This window comes from Necator americanus, chromosome I, assembly GCF_031761385.1.
Source record: "Necator americanus strain Aroian chromosome I, whole genome shotgun sequence".
NCBI lineage: Eukaryota > Metazoa > Nematoda > Chromadorea > Rhabditida > Ancylostomatidae > Necator > Necator americanus.
Window position 1 is genome coordinate 17,153,891 of NC_087371.1, and position 10,895 is coordinate 17,164,785.

At 39.2% G+C, this 10,895-nt stretch overlaps 2 protein-coding genes across 4 annotated transcripts; both read left to right on the forward strand.

The window, feature by feature from the left end:
- Nucleotides 1–733: 733 nt before the first annotated feature.
- On the forward strand, nucleotides 734–6,930 carry RB195_005883 (uncharacterized protein; the record flags this gene model as incomplete). Of its 3 annotated transcripts, none has more annotated exons than XM_064178671.1 (8): nucleotides 734–773; nucleotides 2,361–2,370; nucleotides 2,424–2,482; nucleotides 4,089–4,160; nucleotides 4,683–4,799; nucleotides 4,857–4,918; nucleotides 5,267–5,356; nucleotides 6,862–6,930. In XM_064178671.1, 8 exons carry the CDS (start codon nucleotides 734–736, stop codon nucleotides 6,928–6,930), a joined length of 519 nt encoding a protein of 172 aa, XP_064035691.1. The 3 variants fall into 3 exon arrangements, with proteins under 3 accessions (XP_064035691.1, XP_064035692.1, XP_064035693.1); XM_064178670.1 differs by having other exon boundaries at nucleotides 4,872–4,918; XM_064178669.1 differs by lacking the exons at nucleotides 5,267–5,356; nucleotides 6,862–6,930 and adding an exon at nucleotides 1,226–1,371 and having other exon boundaries at nucleotides 753–773; nucleotides 2,361–2,482; nucleotides 4,857–4,939.
- Nucleotides 5,586–7,036, forward strand: RB195_005884 (uncharacterized protein; the record flags this gene model as incomplete). The annotated part of the gene is made up of 2 exons (XM_064178673.1): nucleotides 5,586–5,698; nucleotides 6,862–7,036. 2 exons carry the CDS (start codon nucleotides 5,586–5,588, stop codon nucleotides 7,034–7,036), a joined length of 288 nt encoding a protein of 95 aa, XP_064035694.1.
- Between the last annotated feature and the right edge of the window lie 3,859 nt (nucleotides 7,037–10,895).

The following is a 10,895-nucleotide window of genomic DNA, read 5'->3' on the forward strand; positions in this document are numbered from 1 at the left end:
AGCTGTCTGATAGCCAGACCTGGCAGACAGCTTCCCGGAGAGGCAGAGTTGGAAACTAAAACATTTTTAAAAACGTGTTTTTTTCTGAAATGGCTCAATTCATTGAAGAGCCCTGAAACTCCCTGTTTCTTCCCTCCACTTTTGTGCTTTTTTGGAAGTCTTTTCAACCCTTGCATTACTTCTTATAGAGATAATTATAGTTTAAGCTGTTCGACTTCTGAAGCTTTCTGGCATAGGCCGAACTCTATCATTACAAACATTCTCGTGGAATCGTACTCATCGTTGCCTTACGAAAGAGTGTCTGAAAATAAGTGGTGTGAACGACACTTGCTCCCTTCAGCTGGTCTTTCACTCGCCCTGCCCGTATCGGTGCGATCCTAACCGCCATCCTTGTCCGCCACATTGTGCTGAGAAACAGGTTCCTCATGTTCTGTTCATGCCATAGGAAGTCGATCTATGATCGAGCGATACTAACAAGTCAGTTTGCACTGCGCTATACACTATTTCATTGGTTGCCCAACTATCATTTGTGGTGCCATTTTTCCTTAGTTTAGATTCTACGTTTAATTGTTACGTAGATTTTACTGGTCTTTCTAATAGGAGAGATTCTTGAAAATTGCATCAATGTTTGAACGCTATCGGTTTTCTGATTTTTTTTCTCATTTGTTTTATTTCCATTTATCGAAGCGATACGGAGGAGCCGGACCCTCCCCAGGTGAAAGGGGTTTAGCTCATGGGGTGCAGGGCAAGTGATGAGGATCCCTCATCCAAAGGTGAGGCACTTGGTCTAGCTATATATGCTCTGGACCTAAGCTTAGACCTCATTTTTCTTTTTTTTCCTAGGAAATTCTAAATGGGAACATGTTCTCTTGTTACTTTTACGCGCCTCTTTTAAGAAGAATATTACCGTCATAAGCCGTTTTTTAAACGTAAAAGATGTTTTTTTTCTCGAATTTTGTGGAAGACACCCTGCTTCTCGACAATTTTTTATTGACTTCTAAGGAGACTCCATTAGGATTTGATGATTTTCTGTGATTACATTTTTTTGCAAAGAAAAAAAACAATGCTAAAATGTTTGCTGGTTTCTGACAGGCGATTTATCCTATATGATGCTGGTCTGATGATAAGGGAGCAGTAAGGTCCCGTTATTTACCCTCTGTTGTTGCTTAGTACCGTACCAGTAGTGAACGTGTTTGAAACGTTCTTTTACCGTGTGGCTGTTTAGTGCGTCGAAACTCGTGTTCAGCACGGTCAAGCGTCGTTATCTATTAACGGCACCGTTTCGCATGCAGATTCGCGGCGAATAGCCGGCGAAATAGCGGCGATTTTCGCTGCGCTCTGTTTACTCAGCGTCCGTCTTTGCGTGTGCATGTGCGTGTGTCATTTATCCGACCCGACGAGCCTCAGGGTGTTCCACGTAGTTTGCAAAGTCCGCTATGGTAACTTGGGGGATAGTCGCACCAGTCGGTGATCTGCTGCGAGCTGCTACGGCTGCTTCCAAGAGTTTGTCTTCACCAAAGATCATGTACTCAATAATAATTGACATAGGAAAAATGAGATTGACATCGGGTTTTCGTTTTAATTTCAAATCAGCTGCATGTAAATATTTGCTTGCTCTTATACTTTCGGAAAGGTCACTGCATTTTCATTTTCTGATTTTTCAAGAGGCAATAAAATTGTACAGACATATCGTCGTTTACTTCCGGTATGCGACCTTGAGAAACCCATATGTTTGAAGTACAGTTTTCAGTTTCTACAAAATGGCTTTTCTGAGGAATTACTTCTCTCAAAGGTTTGAAGCATAATCATTTTTTTCAATATAGATGTGGTAATTTTCAGCGAAATCATTAAATTGAACATGTTGCAATGAAACTAATAACTAGCAAGTTTCCATACTCTTATCTAGAAACTGCATTGTTAATTTTTTTTTAAATATATAAGACAGGTTGTAAATAAATGTTGAACCATGTTCGTTAGCTAGAAAAAAAAATTGGCGCGACATATCCTTCTTTGTGATTAACGCAATGCACAATATTGCAGTTCTACCGCCAAGCACGCAATAGATTAGATCCGTTTTAAAAATTTCAGAAGACGTCTTTTCCTTCAATACCTGCGCAGTACGCGTCGTCTTTTGACGGATTTATGCGTCGGAAGATGTTTGTAGGACTTTCATTTCCTCTCCATTCGAACTTTTTTCCTAACGATATTTAGAAAAAGAATAATGTTGAGAGTAATATTTCTGATTGATATTGGTAGAGAATTGAGTTTAGTATTTATTAATGGTAATTTTTACTACTCTGTGGATAGTTCTCATCTGTTTCAACCTTTCAACTGATCTGAATCTCTGTGCATTTTTACAGACTTCCTCCAGTTTTTGAAGAAGAGGATATGTATGAGCGTGAGAACTGGTCTCTTTTTCCTAGCAATTCATGGTTTCTGACGAATGGTGCTTTCGTTTCAACACATAGCCCACATACTCATGGTCAGTAATTGTTATGAGAACTACTCGAAAGCATCAGACATACCACGAAATTGACGATGCAGATTGACGATGATTGAAAGAGGCTCTAAGCGAATAGATAGGAGTATTGTTCACAGGTATAGGAGTGGTCGCACTCAGTTTTGCCTAATAAACAGGAAAAAAGGCGTGTGAAACAACTCTTTGTGCCCTCACTTTCTAAAGAATGCAACTTATTACGGATAGTAATATGCTTCTGGGATTTCACGGATGCGCCAGTTTCCGCTGCTTGACTTATAGCCGTTGGACAGTGGAGTTTGGTTGCTGTTGCACAGCGTTGCTGTGGTTCTATCCCCTGAAAAGAAATCCACTGAGAAAGAAAGAAAAGTGAGAAAAAATATAAGGAATCGAAATCGTATGAGCCTGTTTCACACGCCTTTCTTGGATTGGAGGATAAAACTGTGCATAATTTTGTGAACATGCTTGTCAGCTACGCCCTTGCCTGTCTATTCTTGGAGAGATTCTAGCATCGTCAATTTTGTGGTATGTTGCCTTTAGTATTTTCATTTGAACTTCAAACAAACTTGGTACTTACATTATTTTCCAAAGAGTTTTGGTGGTTTAGTTCCACGCCACTTTTATCTTTTAGCTCATTCACTTCCAGAAATGTGTGGTAACTAACTTGATTAAAGGCATCACCTCACGAGACTAGGGTGGTGGTAGTTTCAGGAAGGTTATGCCTATACGGAGTCGTAGATTATGGAGAGAAGGGTGATTCCGTCTATTTCTTCCTATTTACCGGAAAAAACGAAGATACGGCTTCGAGTATTGCGGCGCGCTATTTTCTACAACAAGTTCGATTAGAGCGCGCCCGCCTTATGCACGCACCGCATCTTCCCGGCCGTTTTTTACGGCATTTACCCAGATTCGTGAAGTGATGCCTTTAATCTTTTTCGAAGCTGTACGCAAACCTCTGTGTTTCAAAATCATAGGAAATAGATGTGACTGCAAAATCCCGAGGTTTTGTGATGTGTGTAAAGAAAATAAAGGCTGTTTTCCGAAGGGAATATATTCGCAAGAAAGGGGATTAGAACTCGACTGTTTGCAGTCAGTGTTTATAGTTTTCAGATGAACGTTATGGGTTTTGAAGGGATTCATCTTTTTGAATATCTGAAAACTTGTTGCAGTTTCTGAGATCACATGGAGACCTTCCTGACGGCTTTCTTTAGGGCTTCCGCTATTTACTTTCAAGGCGAGGAGTGCAGGAGATTTCGTTTTTTTTTTCGAGAGATTCACAGCTCCATGGACTGAAGACGTGGAGTGGAGACCTGAGATTACTTATCCTGAACGCGCGTGTCGATGGTCGCCGCTCTTTTGCTCGCTAACGATGCTGCCTGAGGAATCCTTCGTCGCGCATGTCCACCCCCATTTGGTAATTAGCGACGTGTTGCCGACTGCTGCGCCTGATTTCACTCAGATGGAGTTTCGTTGATTGCTGAACTTGCTAACGTAACTGTGACACAATCGGAATAGTGGCACATTTTTCAATATTTCAAATTGCAACTCCTTTGATGAGTAGCAATTACTTTCTTCTCTAAATAATCATTTCTTAATTCATCTGCGATTTCAGTGGACTCGAACGGCTTCACCATGGCTCCATGTACAGTCGAATCTAAAAATCGTAATATCATTCATCGACAAGGTGCGTGATGTGGTTGTTTTCATTTGATAAAGCCAGCTCAATACGAGCAACTAAACACATTGCAGTAATTCTGCAAGAGTACAATACATTCCATATTTTCGGCTTTCCTTTCTTTCCTTAATCACTTCATCTGTAACTGATTAAATTTATTTTGATCTGACTACTAGATTGCCCCATAAGTTTCTTTCCTACTTTTCTGATATTTTTATTTTTTTTTATTCATCGGCAAAGATATTCCAGTCCATAATATTGTCAACAGAATGCTCAGTAGTGTTCGCTCCTCGATGTTATAGATAGCTGATTCTTTTGGCCTAGGATTTAGGTTGCTGTGAGTTAAAAACGTTGACGACCGAGGAAGGAAACTTACGGGACAACCGAATATTTCAACTTGAATGCTGCGAAATTCATGTTTCATTCAACGAAGAAATCTTGCATTTGATTGGATGTTCTGGATGAATACGCAACTGCTGTTTCTTTCATCAGATGTCATTATTTCATTTTTCCACTCGATAGAAATTCTAGAAAATATCATGAGTTTTGTGGAGCACGCTGAGGATCGGAGAATAAATTCGTTGGAAGTTTCGTGCAGTTTCAAATTTCTCGACACTTCCATGCACATCACGTCACGAAGGGAACGATGTGAGGTTCAACAGATATTCTTTGCTCGTCTGCCTTTAATGGTTTTAGATACTCAAGCATGGATTGACTCAGATGGATGTCGCTTGCGCACTCTTGTCGCACTTTCTCGCCTCACATCTGTTTTCACTCGCTATCGCTAATGTTTTTTCGCTTGTGAAAAAGGTTTGCAGAAGCAAGATTTTGACCCCGTGTGGTGCTCCAGCTATTTTTTAAATTGCTATATTGTTGACGTTTTTTCTGCATTCGTTTGCCTATTCCTTTGTCCTGTGCTTTCCGCCTAACATTTTCATAACTTCTTTCAAAATGCATCAAACTCTGACACATCCTTGAACTAATGATACAGCTTTTATTAATGGATGTCACTGTCATGTGCTTTATCTGCCTTTTTTTGAATTCGATTATCATTTTCCGCAGTGTTGCACAATTTCCAATTTAAAGAAAACACACCTCAAATTCATTTAATTCAGCACGAATTGAGCACAGCTGGTTCTGTTCACTTGCTTGCTATTTTTTTGGTCAGTTGCCATCGCGTGTCACTTGCAACCACTCTCGTTTGCGTGAGTTCATTGTGTATGGCATTTACTTAACAAACTTTGTGGAAATCCACTGATGTTTTCTCCTTTGTGGCTTCCAACAGCTTTTCTTTTTGAGCATTTGCCATTTATACTTATTAAGATAACTTTTTTCTTTGGCTCTTTCTCCCGCAGAGTTCATTCTGATGTAAACACCAACACTACAATGAGCCTCCTGAAAAAGCCTGTAAATTACGTACTCTATGTGCAGCATATGTCATCAGCGTCTTTAACTTTAATAAATACATTTTTTGGACAGCTGACGATATGTATTTTCGAGATTTTCGTCCAAAGCGAGCTTGTTTTACAGGAGGCTTTTATACTCAGGTAGTCAAAAATTCGTTGGGACACTTGTGAAAATAGTAATGTGGCGACACAGGCATCAGCTGGGTTCTCAAATCGTGTTTTGCCTGCACTTGTGTGACAAGTTCACAAATACAAAATATGGTTGTCAAATCAAAGTCAAAAGTTCACAAATACAAATATAGTTGTCTAAAAAAATGGAAAAAAATGTTTGAAATGGTACTTTGCTTGTCGAATCGATTTTTATGGAGGAGGCTTCACCTACAGTTCCGTCAAAAAAAAGAGAAGAAGAAGAAGGAAGCATCTTAGAATGAAAACGGTGAAAAATTAGGAACCGACGCAGATGCCGCAAAATTCTATTCTCTTTTACAAACGCTTCCCAATTATTGTAACGAACAATCATGATGCTATTTGCGTTATTTTTATCTTACATTGTATTTCACATATGAACACTGAGCGCGAAGAATCACACGGAAAGTACTTTGCCGTCGCTGCCAGCGACTACAGTGCGTGTATGCGTTCTTTGGAGTATGTGCAGATATTATTCTATGAAATGTGGTTAAATTGCCATTTTGTGAAAAATGGCATTCGTTGTCATGGATCTCACATAAACGCTGTGATTCACTGAAAAGAATGAGCTAGTGTATTTTTAACATGGCACGCATTGCTCCGCAGCTGTTCAGGTATTAAGAGAAGAGTGTGAGTTTCCCATAACTGCGAGTGGACGTACAAGTTTGGAGTTGAATTTGAAAATAGGATCGTTACAAGTGTTCCGTCCGTAGGATGAATAAAATGTATTTTCAAGGAAAAATATTTGGGGTATCTCGTGAAGACTGCTTAGAATTCGCAAACTAAATAGTAACCGATCGTTTATCTTAGGTACTCATAACTTTTTCTTGAGTTTTTATAGTAGTGACTGCACTGATAAAATCCAATCCGAAATATGTTTGTTTGATTTCTTGAAGTGATATTACTTTAGCGGTTGATTTAAACGATTTCTCTTCTTTACTCCATCTTCCTTATCTGCTTAGGAATGAATTGAAGATTTTTTTCCCAAAAAGTTACATTTTTCAAAAGCGCCTGAATATTCCCTTTCGAACAATCACTTCCGTTTATCCGAGGATTTGCCAATTTTCCGAAGTCACTCACTCGAAATGCGCTGCAATGAACGTGGTATGTGTTTGCAGAGCTCTCGAGCTGACATGTTCACATTCACTCAAACGAACGACGATGATTCAACTATCGATCGATATTGATTCCGAACGAGAAAGAGTTTGTGCTGCATGGAATCCCACTAAATGCGACATTTCATTCCGAAATTATTTCGATCTCATAATTTTATGTGAATGTTGCACGGAATAAAATATCACTACATTTTTTCTCGAAACAAATATTTTTATGTGAGAAGATGGGTATGCGGAGTTGTAGAAGTAATTTCTCACAGAAACTTCATCGTAATTTTGATAATTTCAAGAAGACATATCTTTGTACATTTTTTTTTTGCATTTTACTTCCTTTCATTATACAGTTTTTTAAAATTTTATATTGTGCTTCAATTCCTTTCTCTTTTGATTTCAACTTCTCCTTCTTAGTTTTCGCTTCTGAATCAGTTTCCGATGTTAATCTTCGTTTGTTATAGATTTTATTTGTGTTTCGACCATCCGTTCCTCTCTTCTCTTTCGTTGCCGATTTATATGGCCCTTCCTTTTTAACTGGTATCTCGAAATAAGTGGTCGTTGCGTTGAAATCCGATCAGTCCACAAGTTCCAATTTCTCCGGATTTTCGGATGAATTTTGAAGCCGGGAAGTTTTCAAGCCTTTTAGATATGTTCTATAATTGTACAATGCATATGAATCATAATTTCTAAATAACAATTTTCTACTCACCGAACAACTTAATGGATTTCCCATGACAACTTTTCGAACTAATTTCCTAACTAGTTTTTTTTACTAACAAGTTACTAATTACTAACTAATTTTCCTTTAAATTTCTCACAGCTTTCTTGCTTCCATTTTCACATCTTTATTTGATAAATAGTTCTGTGAAATTGAGATAATGCTCTCTCCGAAGAAACTTTTTTGTTCTAGTTCAGATTTTTTTTCGTTTTCCTCGTGTTTTTAGTTCCAATTTGGCATTTATCGAATTGAATTTCTTGATCAATTTTTGTTTAATTCGGAATTTTTGTGCCTATGAATGTATTGTGTTTTGTTGACAAAAACTCCAAAAAAGTTGATACGCCCTCAGCCACTCCTTGCAGAGGTGTGGGTGACGGGGTATGCTGTGTGTTGTGTGTGCTGTGCTGTTCTTCATTGTTAGCACTGCTTCAACCATCGTATGCGTTTCCACTCTTACTAGCAGTACTGCTCAAAACATACATATGTCTGTTAGTGAAATACTAATATATTACCTACATTTCATTTGTTTGTAGCTCGGGGTAACCTCATATCACCATCGAGCTAAAGTGCCTAATCGCGAGCAAAAGAGTAATCACTGGAGGAGAAAACTTGGTGTCTTCCCTGCTGAACATATGTATTTAACTATTTTTCAAGCAGCAAAAAGTGTTGTAGTTAAAGATTTGTTCTGGAAAAAAGACTGAAAATGCGATTCTTTTTTGCTTCTTTTGGCTCACTTCTTGCTGCCCTCTGCTCAATCGGGATCATAATGTGCTTCGCATATTTTTCCGTGGTGTTCTTGAGTTGAACCCTAAGTGCACTCAACTTTGCAGGATATCCCCGAACTTTACGTGGTTCCAGTGGATATCTTTCAGTTTCTTTCCTGTACTCCTCTCTTCTATTTTCCCTCTACTTTTTTCTTATCTATCCCCTCTATTTTTTTCTCTTTTCCTATTATTTGTTTGCTAATTTGCTTCTTCTTATTTCTACATTATTACTGGTGTTTTCTTTGTCTTCACTTATTCTTATTCTTTTCTTCTTTATCGTGCTAATTGTTCGCTGTCCGTCAAAAGAAAACATTTATCTTCATGAATGAGATGGCGTTTCAATAGTTTTTATGAATTTATGCATGTGATGAGAAAATTCCCAGTTTGTTGTTAGCGCATATTTTATACGTCTCTTTTTCTCTCGATGTAGCTTTTTTCTTCAAAACCGCTCATTCAATACTCTCCTCTTCTGCTCCGTTGTCTATTTTTATTTATTTTCAAAACCCAGATTAGAATAGTTTTTCTTCTCTTTTCTTAGCTCCTCGCATATGTTCTCTCTCTTCCTTACACTGCCTCTTTCTTTCTTTTCTTTTGCTGATTTTCTCTTATTCATTGCGACCTGAATCATGTATTAGTCACTCCTCTCAAAACTGCTTTCTTTTTCTGAGCTACAATGTTACTGAGCTACAATGTTACTTTTACGTTCGTTTACACATCACTTTTATTTTACTCGCACTACATCCTTTAACCTTTGTCAGGATACACATCCTTGCATCTGATGCTACTCCAAGGGAAAAATTGATCATTGTGCATGAACTTTCAATCTTTTCTTTGGTTCCTTTCCGCTTTTGTGCAACTTCACTTTTCCGTTCGCCTTTTTTCCCATGTCTTCAGTAGTCAGTGTTTTTTCTTCCTTAAATACTGCTTATCACAACTCTAAAATCAGTGCCAATCAGGGCCAATCAGTTTTGAACTTCACATAGTGTGTTCTAGGATGAAAATTATCGGATTTTTGCGAAGTTGCTGCAAGGGCGCTGTGACTAGTTCTCTCGGCTATTTCGCCCTCACTTGCTAGCATCGTCTCGAATCGCTGATGAACGTTTTCGCTACGGTAGTTGGAGATGCACAGTCAGTTTCGCGTGTCTTGCTGCCGATCGATTGATTTTATCGATTTTTACGGAATTTTGACTGCTTTATATCAGCAATAAGTTCGTTGAATTTCTGTTAAATTTTCTTCATGCTTTTCTCGAATGTTCTATTCTGTGCACGGAATGGTTATTGATCGACATCTTCAACTACTCTGAGCGACGGGAGAGAAAACGTTCTGCGTTTGTCATGATTCACTATCGGTAAATGACTCACAGTTTTTTCTTTCCTTTCTTCTCTTCTTTTTCCCTCCCTCCCCTTCAGTCCTTGCTTGTCTCTGAGATGTCCCCTTTACCTATGTCTTCATTGTTTCATCATTTTTTTTCTTTTTGTGTTCACATTTCGTTTGTGCTTTCTCTCTCTCTTCTTTACTCTCCCTTCCTCTTGTTCACCACCTTCCCCCACCCCCACTTTTTTACTGAAGGGAATCCGTTTTTTGATCCCTTCTCTACAGGTTTTCTCTTCTTTTCCCTTCCGACCCTGTTGTTCGCGATGTTCTCCTCGTTTTCTCTCTCTCTGATTCTTTTTGTTCTCTCATCCAATGCACCCCGTTTTGACCTGGCCTCGTTTCCCCCCATACGCTATAGCTCATACCCCTCTGTTCATTTTATGTGCCTCACCTGTAGCGGACACTGTTCACTACCGTTGGCACTTTCTTGGACTCTGTGCGCTCTCCGACTTCCGCCTGCTCTCTCACCGCTTGCTATTGCCTCTTCTTTGTTCATCATCTCTTCTTTTGATGACCGTCTAATCATTGATTTATCTCCAACGCTGTGCGTCTCTTATCACTGGCCCCACCCACTTCGGTCGGCATGCCACTTTCGGAGCCTGAGGTGTTGATTACGCTTTTCAGTCACTAATCGATTTATTGACCGAATTCTGGATTTTTCCGCTTGTACCTTCGCCAGTTTTTTTGACTTTATATTCCATTTCACAAGATTTCCCGAGCAGAAATTGGTGCTTCTGAAATCCTCGTGTTCTGCAGCCCGTTTCGAGATCTCGTTGTTGTGTACGTCACTACAGCTCATCCATCTAATTAGAAATGACTGTTTATAGATGCAGTATGTTCGTCTCTGCTCTGTGTCCTGCTACGTGTGGCCCTGGTCGTTTAATTCGTGATCAGATCAATCATTCAATTATTTTCGCATCACATTCCGTCGCCAGTCTAAATGATCTGTTTGTATCGGTTTTCGATAAATCAGCAATCAATACTGTATCTATTTCAGGCGATTTTTACGATGCCATCCAAGTGAGAGGAGATCGCGGCCCCGCGCATGTGTGCCTATTCGCTACTATTCACTACTGAGCGATTATTTCTACCATTGCATTCCTAAGCACTACCGTATCTTTACCGTACTTCTGCATTTGCTCTTCGTTTCCATAGTGCTACGGTGATCACCGCACTCGTCACAGTC